The 19,009-nt window shown below is 44.1% G+C and overlaps 1 protein-coding gene across 1 annotated transcript in view; it reads right to left on the bottom strand.

The window, feature by feature from the left end:
* Positions 1-379: 379 nt before the first annotated feature.
* The window catches only part of MMP17 (matrix metallopeptidase 17), a 67,769-nt gene continuing 49,139 nt past the window's right edge, over positions 380-19,009 (bottom strand). Inside the window, exons 5-10 of the mRNA XM_001378481.4 lie at positions 18,229-18,405; positions 16,441-16,540; positions 9,978-10,060; positions 6,314-6,466; positions 2,563-2,820; positions 380-1,718 (exon numbers count right to left, since the gene is read on the bottom strand). Of these exons, the coding sequence (XP_001378518.1) occupies positions 1,384-1,718; positions 2,563-2,820; positions 6,314-6,466; positions 9,978-10,060; positions 16,441-16,540; positions 18,229-18,405 (1,106 nt within the window). The 3' untranslated portion in view covers positions 380-1,383. The remainder of the gene's footprint in view (positions 1,719-2,562; positions 2,821-6,313; positions 6,467-9,977; positions 10,061-16,440; positions 16,541-18,228; positions 18,406-19,009) is intronic.

Genomic DNA, 19,009 nt, shown 5'->3' with positions numbered 1-19,009 from the left:
GGACTGCCCAAAAGGCGTCTTGCTCTGAAGCCTGGTGAATCACAGACACAGGGATAGAAAGGATCATAGGGGTCATCTTTTAAAACCCCTTTGTTTTACATATGGGGAAACTGAGGCCCAGAGAGATGTGATTTGCCCTGATGGATGCACCTGGTAATGTTTCATGCCCTCTAGAATCTACCCCCCTCCTCCAGTTGGATGGGAGGCTTGCCCCAGGGTGCCGTGCTTCCCTGTGAGGGGCAGCTGCCAAGGGCAGTTGCCATGGCCTGGTCTCAGAGCCAGGGTAGACCTGAGTTCAGAAACACAGACACCCATGGGGATGACAAGTCATGGAGCAGGACACATCTACATGGCAAGAAAATGAGACACCAGAGCAGTATACAAAGCAGGAAGAGATTGTGTTTGATAAAATACCACGCACAGACAAGGAGGCTGCCCCTAGACATCTGCCTCCTACAGGTTCCCGGCCTTTCGCCTCCCCTTGGGGAAGTTTCTGCTGCCCACGACAGCAATTATGGCGTCCTGCCCTCCCAGGAAATGGGCTTCTCCGGGGCAGTCTCTCCCCCCTCCTATTCTTCCCTGTGGGGCCCGTCCCTCCAGGGTGGGAGATTCCAGGGACAGGGTTATCTGGGGACCAAGGGGCGCCTGCTGGCCGAGACTCGTGTGTTTGCAGCTAAGAGACAAATGGCAAACTGTGTTTGTACCCTGTTCTCCCATCTGAGCTGTCGGGTCAAGAGGGCTATTTGGGGAGATGAGATGGATTCATGAACGCTTCTTGACCTTCCACTGAGGGAGGATGGGAAGCCTCCTTGGGGGGAAATGGAAAGTGATTGCCTTGGGGTTCCCCATCTCTGTGGGCCCTTTCCCTGGGGGAAGAGGGAAGAGAGGCCCCGGATGACCACTTTCCAGAGAGCTGGGCCTCCCTTCGGATCGAGGGTGTCCAGGGAGACTAGATTTCCTTGAGATATCTTCCCCGGGACCCAGGGCTTGAAAGGGCGAGTCGGGGGCCTCACCCCGCGCTTCTTCTTGTGTCCAATAGCTCTGAAGATTGACCGTCTGCCCGGCCAGAGTCTGACCAGCCTTCCCAAGAGAGTGCTTCCTATCCCCCACTCCCACCCCATCTGCTCCAGAGACCTCCAGCTTCTGGGAGGCCAGGACGGAAGAGCTTTGGATCATGGGCTGAGAGAGGCCTCATCCTTATCGTCAAAGGCTAAGTTAGAAGAACAGAGAGTTGATGGCAACTCCACACGGTGCCATTTTCTCCTGGAGAATATCTCAGCAGCCCTGAGAGGGGGGATCCCTGCCCTTGGTGTTGTCTGGGTCCGGGGAGCTGGGGGTGGGGGAGCCACCCTGGCTCTTCCCTCTCCCAGCCCGTATCAGTGGTCATAGCCCTGTGGCTGTCGGGGCTGTCGTCCAGAGGCTGGCCAGGGCCAGCTGGGCCACGAGCAGCTGGGAGAGGTGTCCCAAGGAGGAAGCGGCGGATGTGCAGGAGCAGACTTCGTAACCGCTGTCCGAGCGGCTCTCGTCATGCTGGCCGGGCCTCGAGCGGGCCCCGGTCCTGGCTCCCTCCGCTCTGACTTCGTTCTCGGGCCCGTCGGCCTGTATGTCGCTGCACACCAACCAGTCCTTGGCGGTGGATTGTGGGTAGCCAGGCGCAGCCTCCAGCTCGCTGTCCAGGACTTTCCAGTAGTCTTTGCCTCTGAAGAAATAGGAGGCCCCTGGGACAGAGAAAGACAGAGACATCTCTCTATGGAGGGCAGGAGTGTCGGGCCTGGGGTCGGATCTCGTTCCCTCTAGTCCTATGCTTACAGGCCACAGCCTGCCCTCCTTGCCAGGCCCTGCCAGGGGCCTGAGGCCTTCCTGTCAGGAGGGCAGCCTAAGCCTCGCTCTCAGTGGGGCCTCTTTCACAGGACAGACTCCTGGCTAACTGCAGAGGCTGTTGGAAGGAATCTTCTCTGATTGGGGTGCCTGTGTGTGTGTGGGTCTGGCTCCAGGTCTGGCTTCCCAGCCTCTGAGCCACCTGACTGCCTCTCTCACAGCAGCTTTATGGGATCTGAGAATCGTAGATTTAGAGCCGGAAGGGGCTTCAGGGGATTGGGATCCTCTCATAGTACAGAAGAAGAAACCGAGGCCAAGAGGGGGAGTGACTTGCCCATAGTTTACCCAGGCAAAGTCAAGATCTGAACCTAGTTTCGTGGTCTCTGTTTCTAATTCCTTTTCCATTTTGTGTATTTTTATACATTAATTCTAAGGGAGAAAGTAAGGCTTAAAAAAAAAAAAAGCTCCTGGAAGGCAGGACCTGGGGGCCACTTTTGTGTTTGGGATGAATAGGTGGTCATTTAATTTATTTTTTCAAGTCTGGTTCTAAGTTATCTCTAGCCAGAAACTATTCAGAGAGGCCGCAGGAAGATGGGCCAGCAGAAAGTGGCCACAGCCCAAGAATGGACAGGCACAGGATCGGGGGTCTTGGACGTTGGACATGGGTGGGCGACACTTTTGAGCCCTCAATGGACGAGCCCCGAAGGCCGTCGGGAAGCTCCCTGGGCTTGTCGGGGGACTCACCGTCAGACCAGCGCATGGCATCGTCCAGTACGCTGGGGATCCCCCTCCACAGAGGGCTCTCTGCGGGGTACCCGGGGTCCATCCTCCGAGCATGATCATCATAGCGCCAATACAGATGGTCCTTAAAGAAATAAGTCTTGTCATTGTGGGCCCAGGAGAAGGCAGCATCGATGCCACCTGGCGGGAGGCTGAAGTCGGAGACGGGCCGAGGGTATCCTTCCTCTACGTTATTGTCTTTAAAGACCCAGTATCTGTCTCCTGGGGGGAGAGGAAACAGGCATGGAGCAAGAAAATGGCGGCTGTACAGTGGTGGGAGCTTGGGAAGGAAAGGGTAAGTAAGGTAGGCAAAAGGGACGGATGGAGCCATCCAGTGATTCTACCATCCCCTCTGGCCATCCACCTTTGGGGTCCAGCAGAAAGAGCACTGGACCTGGAGTTGGAGAACCTTGGTTCACGTCCCGTCTTTGCCAACAAACCTTTGTGATCCTGGGCTCACCCCTTCTGGGCCTCAGTTTCCTCACTTGTAAAATGAGGAGGTTGGTCTAAATTAGAGGTGTCAAACATGCAGTGGGGGCCACAACACTTCTGAGTGTAGCCTGAACCAAATTAAAATGTAATTAGGAAATATTGAACAAAATAAATAAAAATATGGCACAATAAAATACAGATAATAACATATTTAAATATATTTTATATAAATTATATATTTTACCAATAACATTTTAATATACTATATAAAATATCAAAATATATTATATAAATTATATGTTGCCAATAACATTTTAATATATACTTAAATATATTTTATATAAATCATATATTTTACCAATAACATTTTAATATTATATAATATATTTAAGTACATTTTAAATAAATCTCTTTTATCAATAACCTTTTAATATATTATATAATATATTTCAAATAAATTCTGTTTTATCAATACCATTTTAATATATAATATATTTTAAATAAATTCTATATTTTATCAATAACATTTTAATATATTATATAATATATTTTAAATAAATTCTGTTTTATCAATACCATTTTAATATATAATATATTTTAAATAAATTCTATATTTTATCAATAACAGTTTAATATATTCTACATTATATTTAAATATAGTTTATATAAGTTGTATATTTTATAATATTAATAACATTTTAATATATTATAGAATACATTTTATTATAATATTAATATAAGAGTTTATATATTTAAAAAATAACCCATAGTTTCTATCTTAGAATTGATTCTTAACTATCAGTTTCAAGGCAGATGAGTGGTAAGGACTAGGCAGTTGGGGTTAAGTGACTTGGCCAGGGTCACACAGAAAGTGTCTGAGGCCAGATTTGAATGTAGGACCTCTTGTCTCTATGATTGGCTCTCTATTCACTGAACCACCTACCTGCCTTATAATATTACATTACAAATAAGTCAAAATAATGCAGCCAGGAGGGATTCTTATCTATGGACATTTATTGTTATTGTTCTATTGTGTTTGACTCTCCATGACCCTATTTGGGAGTTTCTCGGCAGAGATACTGGAGTGGTTTGCCATTTCCTTCTCCAGCTCATTTGACAGAGAAGGAAACTGAGGCCAACAGGGTTGTGACTTGCCCAGGGTCACTCAACTAGTAGTTCCAGTTCAAATGGCTTACTTGCCATTCCTTGTACATGACGTTCCTTCTTCCTTTCTTCCCCCTCCCTGCTTTGGCAAAGGTGGTCCCCCGAGTTTGGAAACATCTCTGGCCTCTGAGGATCCTCAGTTTCTTCAAAGCTCAACTCAAATAGTGCCTTTCTTGTCCCCCACCGTTGTTAGGACCCCCTTCCTCAAAGTCATGCTGGATTGATTTTGCTGGTTCTCCGTATTTCAAGTCCAGGTTGTTTCCCCCGATGGAAAGCGAACATGCCGCCGAGGCCAGGGACTCATTTTTGTCTCTGCAGCCCCAGCTTCCATCATTTTTCTGACCACCACTCCCATCATTCCACCCACCTGGCTGCCGAACGGGGACTAGAGAGAGGAAGGCCGGATTTCCCTTGAAACACAGTAAGTGCTCAATAAATGTTTATTGAATGAATGAAAAGTAAGAATGAATTATTATAGCCCACATGTCCAACCGCAGCCCTGGGCATCGCTGGCTGGACGTCCCACAGTTATCTCAAAAATATCCTGCCTAACACTTCCCAGCTGGGTGACCCTGGGCAAGTCACTTGACCCCCTTTGCCTCGCCCTTACGGTTCTTCTGCCTTGGAACCAATACACAGTACTGATACTAAGATGGAAGGTAAGGGCTTTTTATATCTATATATTTATATCTCTATATTAAATATATAACACATGCATATATTATATATAACAATATATGATATATCAATATACAACACATGTATATAATATAACAAATAAACATATATTATATTTTAAAAAGGATTTTTAAAAATAAAATTTTGTTTTATTTAATAATAAAAATATATAAATATATTTATATAAATATACACTATATTAATATAAATAGATTTATATATAAATATATAATATACTATATAAAATATATTATAGATATAATATAAATATATAGATATAAAATCCCTTACTTTTCATCTTAGTATCAATACTTACACATATATTATACAAGTATGTTTATATTCTATTATAATATTATATAATATTACATATATTATAATATAATCATATATTATAAAATAATATAAATATAACATATAATATAAGGACTACATATATATAGTCCAAAAGGAATTCATTATCTTTTTTCCTAAATCCACCCTTCCTCTATATATTTCCTGGTAGGCAGCTAGGTGGATAGAATGATGGGAGCAATAGTCAGAAAGACCTGAATTCCAATCCAAGATCACTTCCTTGCTGTGGGACCCCTGGGCAAGTCACTTAACCACTCAGCCTTAGGTACTTAACTAAGTCTCATAATTCTAGAATTAGGGTGTAACAGTCTCTACCTCACAGGGTTATTGTGAGGATCAAATGAGATGTTATTTTTAGAGTGCTTGGCACAGTGCCTGGCATATAGTAGGCAGTTCAGAAATGCTTGTTTCCTTCCTTCCTCCATAATTTCTCAGTGCAACCCAATGTATTAGTTTTTTTCCCATCATATTGCATTGTCGATATGTCATATCACATAGTCTTTTCTTTTTTTAAAACCCTTCCCTTCCATCTTAGAATCAATACCGGGTACTGGTTCCAAGGCAGGAAAGCAGTAAGGGCTAGGCAATAGGGGTTAAGTGACTTGTCCAGGGTCACACAGCTAGGAAATATCTGAGGTCATATTTGAACCCAGGACCTGGCTCTCTAGACACAGAGTCACTCAGCTATTCCTACTCTTGTAGTCTTGACTGTGATGTCTACCAGAACCCCCAAATCTTTTTCAGATGAGCTACTGTCTGGCCAAACTTTTTCATATTGTGCTATAAAAAGAGTTATTATTATTATTATTATTATTAGTAGTAGTAGTAGTACTCCAGGCACACACAGACTTGGTCATCTGGGGCACTGAGGGATGCAGGGTCACACAGCCCAGATAGTTCAGATTTTCCAAATTCTGAGGCCAGTTATCTCTATTCTCCATGCTGTGCTGACTCCATTCATTCTCATCTATTAAAGCAGGTCCCTGAAAGATTCTAGTAGGCAATGCTTCCTCAATCCTGTTCTGGTTAACAGAGCACTTGAAAAGAACGAAACATCTCCCCCTAGGTCTGAGTGGCGACCCCTCACCTTTGAAGAAGACAATCTTGTGGTCACTGGTCCTCTCGTAAACAGCGTCCACACTGTCCAGATGGAGCGGGAGACCCCTCCAGAAGCGGTGGATCTGGGCCGGCTGCAGGGAGACCAGGTGCCTATCCCGGGTCAGTCTCCAGAAATACTTGCCTGGGAAAGGAGAAAGGACAGAGGTGAAGGCGAGCTTAGCCCCCATAGGCTCATCCCCTCTCCTTTACTCCCTCACCCACATGGAATATTCAAGATGAATTAGAAAAACTCATTGCTAGTAGACCCTTTTAGTTTTACAGAGGAAGAAACCGAGGCTCACAGAGGGGAAATGACTTGCCTAAGGTGATATAGCAAGCTCGAGGCAAACTCGGGGTGTATGGGATGTGTCTGGAGGACTTTGTCCAGGGACGACCAGCACTTCTTGTGTCGGGGCTCACAGAGCCCTTTCAGGGCTGCTCATCTACCTCGGATGCCCATCTTTTACCCAACTCTCACTTGTGACTCCAACCAAGGAGAAAGATGGAGATTGAGGTCTCCTGACTCCTGGGAGACTTCAAGGAAGATTTCCTAAAAGGAGGCAGGTGAGTGGTCCTTGTAGGCAGGCTGTGGCCAGAGGATCCCCCCCTAAAGAATAAAGGGGGGGCTCCCTGATGATCATAGCAGACCAAGAGGCTCAGCTCTGGAGAACAGATATCTGGGGCTAAGATTTGTTCTGCAGTTTTCCAACCTGTGTGAGCTTGGGTCAGTCCCTTAGAATCACAGATTCGTAGATTTTAGAACTGAGAGGGGCCTCAGAGGTCACCCAGTGTAACCCCAACCCCTTCATTTTATAACTGAGGAAATCAAGGCACAGAGGGGTGATGACTTGCTCAGCATCGTGTGGATAGGAAATAACAGGACCAGGATCCAAAGCCAGGTCCTGATTCTAGAGGTCGTCATTTCATTCATAAGCATTTATCAAGCACCTACTATGTGCCAGGGGCTGCGTTAAGCTTTAGAGGTACAAAAAAGGGCAAAACCGTTCCCCCTGCTTTTAAGGAGCTCACAGGCTAACAGGAGAGGACATGCAAACTGCTATGTACAAATGAGATCCAGATGGAATAAAGCAGAGGCAGAGGAGTGTGTCTGGAGTAGCAGTATGGACATTCAAGCCCTCTATTATGGAGGCAAGAGCCAGGGAAGAGAAGGTCACGAGCCAGGCAGGAAAGAAGGGGAGTGTCCTGGAAGGTGGTTATAGGTGTTCTTCAGTCCTGTCTTACTCCTCTTGACCCCTTTGGGGGTTTTCTTGTCAAAAAAACTGGTCTGGTTGGCCATTTCTTTCTACAACTGATTTTACAGATGAAGAAACTGAGGCAAGTAGGGTTAAGTGACTTGCCCAAAGTTACTTAACAAAGCTAGGAAGTATATATATATCTCTTCTTGACCTCATTTGGGGTTCTCTTGGCAGAGATACTGGAGTGGTCTGCCATTTCTTTCTCTGGCTGATTTTACAGATGAGGAAACAGGCAAGCAGGGTTAAGTGACTTATCCAGAGTCATACAGCTAGGAAGTATATATTTCTTCTTGACCCCTTTGCAGGTTCTCTTGGCAGAGATACTGGAGTGGTCTGCCATTTCTTTCTCTGGCTGATTTTACAGATGAGGAAACTGAGGCAAGCAGGGTTAAGTGACCTGCCCATAGCTAAGTGTCTGACAACATGCAAACAACTATATACAAATGAGATAGGAATTTAGCAGGAAAGAAGGGGAGTGCCCTAGAAGCTGATTATTGTTGTTCAATCTTGTCGTCTTCTTCTTGACCCTAGTTAAGTATCTGAGGCCATATTTGAACCTGGGAAGATGAATCTTCTGGACTCGAGGCTCGGCACTCTATTCGCTGTGCCTTCCAGCAGGCAGTCAAAGGCTACATAAACTTTCCCTTCTATCATAGCACCATTCATCTCTAAGATTCAGGGTCCTCATCTGTAGAGTGAGGGTGGGTAGGCAGGTGGCGCAGAAGATTTCTATAGTCCAGACCTTCCTTGCTCTAAAGCTCCTGACTCCCGGCATTTTCATTGGTTGGTCCTCATTTCTAGAATGTTCTTGACTTTCATTTCCATCTCTTGGCTTCCTCCAAGTCCCAGCTAAAATCCTCCTTTCTTGGTCTTCCTTAATTCAAGTGCCTTCTAGGGGCAGCTAGATGGCCCAGTAGATAAAGAGCCAGGCCTGGAGATGGAAGGTCCTGGGTTCAAAACTGGCTTTAAATACTGCCTAGCTGTGTGACCCTGGGTAAGTCACTGAACTCCATTTGCCCTTCTCTCTTAGAGTTGTTACTAAGAGAAAAAGTAAGGGTTTAAAAGAACTCAAGGGATCTGCCTCTGTGGATAATCTCCAATTTATCTTACATGTATCTTTTTTGGACCTCGCCATTCGCCTGTTGTCTCCCCTATTAGATGGTGAGCTCCTCTAGAGCATAGACTGTCTTTTGTCTGTATTTCCTGAGCACTTAAGCACAGTGCCTAGAGCATAGAAGGCACTCAGTAAATGCTTGTTGACTTGACTGTTATTATCCAGGTCTTACAGATGAGGAAACTGAGACCCTGAGAGCTTAAGTCCCTTGTCTGGTCACACAAGTGTCCCCAAACAGGGTTCTCTCCATCACGCCGCACTCTCCGGGAAAGGAGGAGGGTGTTGGGCAGTCTGTTGAAGCCTGTCCTAGGTAAGTCTATTAGAAGGAGGAAGGGAATATCAAGTAGTCAGTCAACAAGCCTTTATTGATCACTATGATGTGCCAAGCACCATGCCAAGCTCTGGAGATACAAAGATAGTGACAGGGTCAGAAGCAAGGACAGGAAGGGACAAGGGCCTGATAGTTTCCCAGTTTTGGATAATGAGCACACACACATATGCATGTGGACCAGAAATAGACACAACTCTAAAAATCTGCGCTTATAATCACACACATTCGCAATTCCATGTGATACGATTTATGTCACAATATATTACATGACACGTGCCATGATATAATATCATGTTATGATCTGGTATGATGTGACATGACACAATGACATGGTATAACATGATACTCCACATGATAGACTATAACATGACATGTCATGACACGATAAGATATAACGATATAATAGAATACATTATATAATAATAATAATAATAGAAAATAAATAGAAAAGAGTTGCCAAGTATTTCACAATTGTCTCATATGCTTTACACAAGAATCCTGTGAGATAGAGGCCATTATCATCTTCATTTTTCAGATGGGGAAACTGAGGCTGGGAGAGAGGGAGTGACTTGACCAAGGTTACATAGCTAAGAAGTGTTTGAGGAACGATTCAAACTCAGGTCTTTCTGATTCCAAGTCCAGCCCTCTATCTATTATGACACCCAGTTGCCTATAGTAAAGGAATAAGCAGACTGATCCAGTCACATACATAAGAGTCCATTTACAGTGTGTGTGATGCTTCCCTGTCCATCTTCACTAATCTGACTGCAGCTCTGCTGTTTTCCCTCCCTTAGAAACCTTCTCCTAAGGGTCCACTCCCCTCTTTATACCTGGGTCTCCAGTCCCATCCTGGGCTCTGATAAGGTGAGAACACCTGGGTCAACTTCTGATCTCCCTGGTCCTCAGTTTCCCCCATTGATTCCAAATTGATCCCCACTCTCCCTGCTGCTACCTTTGAAGAAGAAGGCCTCCCCTCGGATCTGGGCCACGGCATCGAAGTGAGCATTGCACCGATGGGGTACGTCCTTCCTTGGCCTGTGGAGAGATGCCAGCTCCTGGTCAGATAAGTTCCTTCTCAGAGACACCACTTGCCCTCCCTCGACTCTGGCTAATGCAAAATACCAGATAATCCCCAAACCCAGATAATTCATAGAATCACAGACTCGTGGATCATTTAGTCCAACCCTGATAAAAGTAATAAAAATAATTGAGAGTAATTTAAACAAAATAGCAGGGAACCCAAGAGTAATTTCTCTCAGTCTCTATGTTCCATGATGTGAATTTTTTTTCTTTTGAAAAAAAATTTTCCCCATGGTTACATGACTCTTATGGTCTTCCTCCCCACTTCTCGCCTCCTTCCTGGAGTTGACAAGCAATTTCGCTTACTACAATTACATACTACATGAGGCAAATTTTTAAAACTTTGATTTGCCTTAGATATTTCTTACTCCGGTCAATTGAAATAATATTAACATAAACCTGCCTTTTGTGAGCCTATATTCATTGTTTTTTTAATTAAAAAAAATTTTTTACTTGTTCTTTAAAAAACTATGGGGAAGTGTTCAGTACAATGTCTGACACATTGCAGGCACTAAGTGTTTATTGATTGAATGCAAAGGCTGCTGAAAGATTGAAGAAGGGCAACTGGTGCTAATTTTTTTAAAAAGGGGGTAGAAGATGGGAATGGGATCTGCAAAGTCTAGACTAGTAAGCTGAGTTTTAATTCTGGTAAATTTCTTGCACATATATATTATTAATGGATGGTTACTGAACAGCTGGAAAAGGAGTAAGCAATCATGGAGAGACAGCCTACCTGGCTCTTGCAAGCACAGGTCATGTTAGACTAACCTTATTTCCTTTCTAAATAGTTAAAAAAATAATAACCTTTACCTTCTGTCTTGGAATTGATACTAAATACAGGTTCTAAGGCAGAAAAGTGGTAAGGCCTAGGCAATGGGGGGGGGGGGGTGTTAAGTGACTTACCCAGGGTCATAAGTTAGGAAGGGTTTGAGGTCAGATTTGAACTCAGGTCTTCTAGACTTGACTTTCTATCCACTAAGCCACCTAGCTTCTATGCCCCCAATCCACATTTTAAAAAATATTGTATTTTAATAATCCTTACTGTCTGTCTTAGAATCGATACTAAGTATTATTTTCAAGAAAAAGAGTTATTTGACTGGTAGATCAGGGGAATGTTTTACATATAGATTACTTAGGTATTAGCTAAGAAATTGATAAAGTATCTGCCTCTATTCTTGTAGCCATTAATGATGAGATACCAGCTTCTGAGTAGGTCTCCAGTGGAGTGCCCCAGGGATTTCTCCTTGGATCTGTTTAATAGTTTTATTAATCACTTTGATAAAGTCATATCTCTTCTTCCTCCCACTTGCAGATGGCACAAAGCTGAGAGGCAGTGCTAAAATGCTGAACGACAGAAACAGAATCCAGAAAAGATTTTGGCTGACTGTAAAATTTGGCTAAATCTAATAAGATGGAATTTAATAGGGATTTACATCTCAGGGCTTGATTTCAAAAAGTCATTTTCAGAGAGAGTAGGAGAACAATGGCTTTGGAGTCAAAGGACCTGGGTTTAAGGCAGCAGTTTAAAGTAGTGCAGGGCATAAGTCTCTGAGCCTAGAGTCAGGAAGGCCTGAATTTAAATTCTGCCTCTGAGACTTACTAGCTGTGGGACACCAGACAAGTAACTTAACCTCTGTCTGCCTCAGTTTTCTTAACTGTAAAATGATAATAATAGCAAGAGAGGAGGAAAAGGGAAGGAGAGAGAGAAGAGAAGAGCTAGGGAAGGAGAGGGAGGGAGAGAAAGAGAAAAAAGAGAGGAGGGAGAGAGATGAGAGGGGGGATAGGGAAGGAGAAAGAGAGAGAGGAGGAGGAGAAGGGAGGGAGAGAAAGAAAAAAAGAAAGGAGGGGGAGGGAGAGGGAAAAAGAGAGAGTAGAGAGGGAGGAAAGGAGAAGGAGGAAGAAAGAGGAGGGTGAAAAAGAAAGTGATGGAGAGAGAAAAAAGAGAGGGAGAGGGGGAAAGGAGAGAGAAAACAGGTAGGGAAGGAGAAGGGAGAGAGAGAGAAAGAGAAAAAAAGAGGAAGGGGAGGGAGACAAGGAAAGAAGAGAGAGAAAGTAGGGGGGTATGGAGGAAGAGGAAGGAAGGAAGGAAGGAAGGGAGGGAGAGAGAGAGAAAAAGAAAAAGGGGTGGGGGAGAGAATCACCAAACCATGGCTTCTGTAGCAAAGGAAAGCAATCCACCCTACTCTCTCATACTGTAATCCTTGTTCTCACTTGCTGCACTTCTCTTTGCATTTTATTTTCCTTTTTCTTCAGGAAATCTAGCCAGACTGTCGAGTTAAGTAGAAATTTATGAAATAAAAGTATATATATATATTTACATATAACTATCTATGTGTATATTCACCTTTTACAAAAACTCTCTCCCCCAACTTCTTTTAATTCCAGCTCTTTCCTTCTTTTAATTACTTTCCCCTTCCCCTGGATTTAGCTTGTTTTTTTTTTTCCTGTATCTGTTTGCATATTTCCCCCCAGCTCCACTGTAAGCTCCTTGAGGGCAGGGATTCTTTTTGGCCTTGTTTGTATCCTCAGTGCTTGGCGTGGTGCCAGGGACACACATAGCAGGTGCTTAATAAGTGGTTACTGAATAGATACATCTAATATATGGGGTGCTGGAGAGAAGGAATTTGGTTTGAAGAGATCTGGCTTTCCTGGAATCATTCCTGATATGCATAAGATGGAAATGAGAGCAGAGAGCAGAGGCTGAACCCAATAGCATGGAATAACCTGGCAAGAAAAGATGTCAGGTAAGAAAGAAGATTGTTTTGAAAAAAGCTGCACTGGGCAAAATAGAAAGCCCAGAAGAGGGATGCTGTTGTTGTTTGGTTGTGTGTGACTCTGTGATCCTAATTGGGGTTTCCTTGGCAAAGATACTGGACTGGTTTGCCATTTCTTTCTCTAGCTTATTTTTAACACATAAGGAAACTGAAATATACAGGGTTAAGTGACTTGCCCAGGGTCATACAGGTAGGAAGTATCTCAGGCCAGATTTGAACTCAGGTCTTTTTTTTAAAAGTTCATTTATTAAATTAATTAATTTAGAATCTTTTTCCATGGTTCCATGATTCATGTTCTTTCTCTTCCCTCCTCCCACCCCCCTCCTGTAGCCAATGAGCAATTTTAATAGGTTTTACATGTGTCACTGATCAAGACCTATTTCCATATTATTAATATTTGTACTAAGGTGATTATATTCCCAATCATATCCCCTTGAACCATGTGATCAAACTGAGATCTTGACTGGGTCTGGAGCGCTATCAATTGTGCAACCCAGCTGCCCCCTACAAATCAAGACTACTATTTTGGTAGATGAGACGATGCTATCTGAAATGAGAGAGAAGGCTGAGCCGTTTCCTCTGCCCAGAAGAGTGACTTTTGTACAGCAACTAAAGAGCAGCCCAGAGTGGCTGACAAGGAGCAGCTATGCCCGATTAATCAGGAGATAGTAAGATCTCCTTAAAAAAATTTTTTTTTTAAATTTTGTCTTTTTAAATTTGATCTTCTATTATTTTGGGGCAAAACACGACAAGCCTGCGGACTAGAAGGTAATAATACAGTTAGGATCAGAACTGATCAGACAGCCAGAAACAAAGAATAGTTAACAGCTCAATGGCAACAGGGTCAGAAGTCTCCGGTGGAGTGCCGCAGGGATCTGGGCCACTAAACGTTTTTCATCTTGGCCTGGCCAGGCGTTGCTCCACAGATCTGCAGCCAACCTAAAGCTGGGAGGGACGGCTAATGCATGGGAAGTTAGAGTTAGCATCCCAGAGGATCTTGATGGCCCTGGGTTAAATCTAGTAAGATGACCTCCAACAGAGATCAATGGAAAGACACTTGAAAACAAAGAAAATCAGCTTCCCAAGTAGCAGCTGGAGGAGGAGTGGTTAGACCAGAATTTGTCTTAAAAAGTCTTTTTTTTTTTCTCTTCTTAAGTAGACTGCAAGCTCAGTGAGTCAGCAAGCTGATGCGGTGGCCAAAAAGCCACTTTGTTCTTGGGCTCATTAACTAGAGGCATCGCTTCCAGGAAGGAGAAGGTGATCACCCCCTGCCCTTCCTCAGATCTGGAGAGCACACAGCTGGAAGAGGGAGTCCCATTCATTTCTGGACACCATCCTATAAGAAGGACACATGGATAGGTGGGAAAGTGTCCAGAGGAGGGCAACAGGGTGCTCCAGGCTTTGGATCTAGGCCACGTGAGGAACGGTTATAGGAACTGGGGAGGTTGGGTATAGAAAAGGGGAGATTCAGGGATTGGGGGGTGCAACTGCTGTCTTTAAAGTGTCTGAGAGGTTGTCATGGGAAAGGATTTTCTTTCTTTTTTTTAAGCTCTCACCTTCCATCTTAGAATCAATACTGTGTATTGGTTCCAAGGTAGAAGAGCAGAAAGGGCAAGTCAATGGGGGTTAAGTGACTTGCCCAGGGACACACAGTTAGGAAGTGAGCTAAGGCCCAGAATGCTCTCCCTCCTCATATTTGCCTCATGGAATTTCTCTCTTCTTTCCATGTAATGCTTTTCCTGATCTTCCTGTGCAGGTGGAAAATTTGCCACACCTGAGCTACATTCCCAGCATCCTTTTAAGTTACATCCTCATTTTACAGAAGGGGGCTTGGGAGATAAATTTGGCTGAGACGCTGCAGGGCTCTTCTTTTTGGAGCTTGTGCTTTGGTAAAGTGCTGCAGATGTGAGTCTGGCTCTCTTTGTTCTTCTCACTTAACTGAAAGAATTCTTTTTCTTCTTCTCTTGTGACTTATTATTAAAAAATCCTATATTTTAAAAATACTAATTTATTCATTTTTACTCCTACACTCCCAACTAGTTATTTATCAAACTCTAAGGTTTTCCAAGCACTATACATGCATATGTTGTCCCCTTTGATCCCCACAAACATCCTGGGAGGTAGGTAAGTGCTATTAATATCGTCATTTTATGAATGAGGAAACTGAGGCTGAGTGACTTGCTCAGGCTCTCAAGCTACTAAGTAACTGAGGCTACTTAGGAACTGAAGTCTGCCTGACTCTAGGTCTAAGACTACCTTGTAAATATACACATATTTATTCACTTTATCTTTACATTATTTAAATTTTCTATTTTCTGATTCTCATAGAAGTGCCTTGTGAATAGGGATTATTCTATTTTTATCACTATATATGCCTGGCATATACTTGTTGATTGGTTAATGGTGCTGGGGATTCCTTTCAGATCAGAGGTGGACTAGATATCCCCTTAAGTCTCTTCTAAATTTTGAGATTGGGGGCAGCTAGGCAGCTCAGTGTATTGAGAGTCAGGCCTAGAGATGGGAGGTTCTAGGATCAAACCTGGCCTCAGACACTTCCCAGCTGTGTGACCCTGAGCAAGTCACTTAACTCCCATTGCCTAGCCCTTACCACTCTTCTGCCTTGGAACCAATTCTAAGACAGAAGATAAGGGTTCAAAAAAAAATCTTGAGATTCTCTGGTTCTGTGCCTCTGATTCTAACCTGAGGGCTAATTATAATATAATATATAATAAATTTGAATATATAATAAACAATAAGTAAATGTAATATAGTATGGTATATACTACATAGTATAATATAATAAAATATTACAGTATAATATAAGATAGTATAATAACATATATCATGTGATATAATATATGAATAATCTGATATAAGATGATATCATATATGACAATATCATATGCTATATGATATGATATTGGAAGAGAATTTCTCCATCATATCATTTTTTTTACATCATCTCTCAGTGACCATTGAGTAAATTCAGGTATAGATAAGCCCTCAGATAAAGGAAGTTCAAGAACGAAGGAATCAAATAGACAGGAGACTGATTCCACAGGTACTGCCCCTCTGGGCGGTCCAGGCAAATTAAGAAACTATGATTGGTTCCTTAGATGTGATATGTGAGAACTAGTGGGTGGAGAAAACAGCTTATAAGGGCAGACCCAGAAGCCTGTTGGGGTCGTCTGGCTGGCGGGTGGAGAGCTGAGGAACCCTTGGAGGTTGGCTTCCATCCATCACAGCAGCCAATAGAGTAGTAAGCTAAGTCCCTCTCTAGCTCTTTCCTACCTTTCCTTCTCTTTACTACTACTACTACTTGGATTTAATAAAGTTATAAAGCTACTAACAGCCTCATAATATTAATTATTACAATGTGATATAATGTAACAAGATATAATATAATATAATAGATATAATACAATCATAGATAGGGAGAGCAGAAGGGCACATGTGTGGGCAGAACCAACCAATCTGATAGAAATCTGTATTCAGATACTGAGATAGGTTAAGGACAGACTTCTGCCCCTTCCCTCACTTTAGGGTAACTTGGTGGCTTACGGTACAGTGGTGCGGTTGTCCGGGAGCTCCGGCAGAAAGGGGTGATCCTCAGTGTCAGGGACCTCCGGCTTCGCTGTAGGGGAGACTGACTCCCGGACACCTGCCGCGGGAGAAAAGGAGAGACGTGAGATGTCTGGCAGTAACTCCTACCCAACCGCCCCATCTCTAGTCATCTCCCTTGGCGCTCCCACTGGTCTTCCCATAGACTCTTTCTTCCTCAGCCTCCCTGTGCAGCCCAGGACCAAAGGAAAGGACAGGAACCCAAGAAAACTCTTCAGAAACCCCAGCAACGCTGATGAATGCAGAGCAGGTTCAGATCCATGTAGGCGGCTGAGAGCCAGGACTCCACTCACTCACTCACTCACTCACTCATTCATTTTAGGGATTTGGACAAGAATTCTAATCTCCAGTATAATTTGCTTTGAAAAAATATCCTGGTACTTTGAACAACAAGGTAACACGGACTTCATTTTGAAATAGCCATTCAAAACCATAAGTCCTCTTTGAAACTCTGTGTTCTCTTCTGTGAAATGGGCTCATCACACCTACCTTTCTGGGGTTTCTGAGGATAAAGTGAGACGGCGTGTATCCGTCCCCCCTCTGAAATATCTGTGGAGTCCATCTCCCCTTTGCTACTTCATCTATAGCTGCCCTAGTCCAGGAGCTCAGAGGCCTTCCGACCTCCCACCCTTCACATCGCTGTTAGATGTATCTTTCTTGCCCATCGACGCGTTTGGGCAGGTCTCTTCCCTGATCGACCACTGCTAGTGGCACCGAACTGCCGCCTGAATACAGGTTCAGCATCCTTAGCCTGGCCATCCACCTCCAGAGAGAACGGATGAAGTCCACAGACAGAAGCATATTTGCTGAACTTTGGCTTTGTCATTGCAACACGACTAATCCAGAAATGGGTCTTGCGTGACTTTTTATGGATAATGGGCGTCATATTGCTTCCTCAATGGATGGGACAGGAGTTGGGGAGGGAGAGAATTTAAAACTCAACATTTCTTTAAAAGAATGTTAAAAGAGCCAAGAAAATGGCAGGGCAAATAGGTAGCTCAGCGGATAGAGCATCTCAGGCCTGGAGTCAGGAAGATGCCTTTTTGAGTTAAAATAGATCAGGGGGCAGCTGGATGGAGAGCCAGGTCTAGAAATGGGAGGTCCTGGGTTCAAATCAGGCCTCAGACACTTCCTAGTTGTGTGACCCTGGACAAGTCACTTAACCCCTATCGCCTAGCCCTTACTGCTCTTCTGCCTTGGCACCAATACATAGTATTGATGCTAAGACAGAAGGTAAGGGTTTAAAAAAATTATAATAAACCAATAAAACCTGACCTCAGACCCCTACTATGCCGTGTGACCATAAGAAAGTCACTTCATCCTCTTTGCCTCAGGTTCCTCATCTGTAACATGAGCCAGAGAGGGAAATGGCGAGCCCCTACAGTCTCTTTGTCTTCAGTGTCGGGGCATAGAACGGGGGTACACACCATCTCTGCCCTGGTCCTATGCCTTGTCCACTGGCTCCACTCTCTGCACTTGCTGGAGAGCCTCTTTAGCATTCTCCCCCCCTCCTGTGAGATCTGCAGTCTGGCTCAAAGGAGCTCATTAGGAAGGCTGGCCAGTCCAGGGTGACCCATTCTGCCCGGCACCACTGCACTCTCCCAGCTCCCTAGTCCACAGGGATAACAGAGCCCGCTCTGAGCTTCAGCCTCCACGGGGAGGCAGGGAGGCTGCAGGGAGTCACCCGAGGGTCCTGGGGGTGGTCAGAGAGGGAAGGGTCAAGCTCACCGTACAGTTGCCAGATGCGGACTTTGTCCTCGTAGGGCAGGTCATACTTCAGGGGATCGCCCACGGGACCCTGATAATAGGGTCTCATGATGGACTGGATGGCCGAGATGTGTGTGAGCCCGATGGCGTGGCCAAACTCATGGACGGCCACCGCAAAGAGATCCGTCCCGTGAGCGTCTGAGGAGACACGAGAATACCCGTCAGCGCTCAAGCCGGGGCAGCGTGGGCAGGAGGAGGTCTCTGTTCTAGGCACAGCATTTTGGGAAGCTTCACATAGCAAACACTTAAATGTTTATCGATTGAGAGACCAAGGGGACTCCCTTGGATGTACACCCTCATTTTCTCCATCCCGAGCCTTGACTGCCCAGAGACCTCCACAGGACGCTGGTCCCAGAACCCCTGCAAGATTCCTTCTCCCATCAGTCTCCCCCCAACCCTGCCCACTACTGATCCCGTCCATATTTCTACTTCCTTTGGGCTTTTCTCTTGGCCTAGTCCTGTACCCTCATCAGAGAAGGACCACCAAGTTTGCCCAATAAGAACGGGAGCTCTTTGAAAGCCTGCTCCTTCATATTTCCAGGGCCTATTTGCACTGCTTTAAAGGGGTTTTCAATCCCATTCCATGCCTGAGTGAACCTGGATGTATGCTGTGGAGGTTTGATTTTTTATTTAATTTTTTTAAATTTTAATTTAATTCATTGTTACATTATATTATCATAATATATTTATTATTGCATAGATTTAATTATTATTTATTAGCAACATTATATTAAATATTATA

This window comes from Monodelphis domestica, chromosome 3 (genome assembly GCF_027887165.1).
Source record: "Monodelphis domestica isolate mMonDom1 chromosome 3, mMonDom1.pri, whole genome shotgun sequence".
NCBI lineage: Eukaryota > Metazoa > Chordata > Mammalia > Didelphimorphia > Didelphidae > Monodelphis > Monodelphis domestica.
Note: the sequence above shows the minus strand (reverse complement) of the source record. Positions and strands in the feature narration are given on the sequence as shown.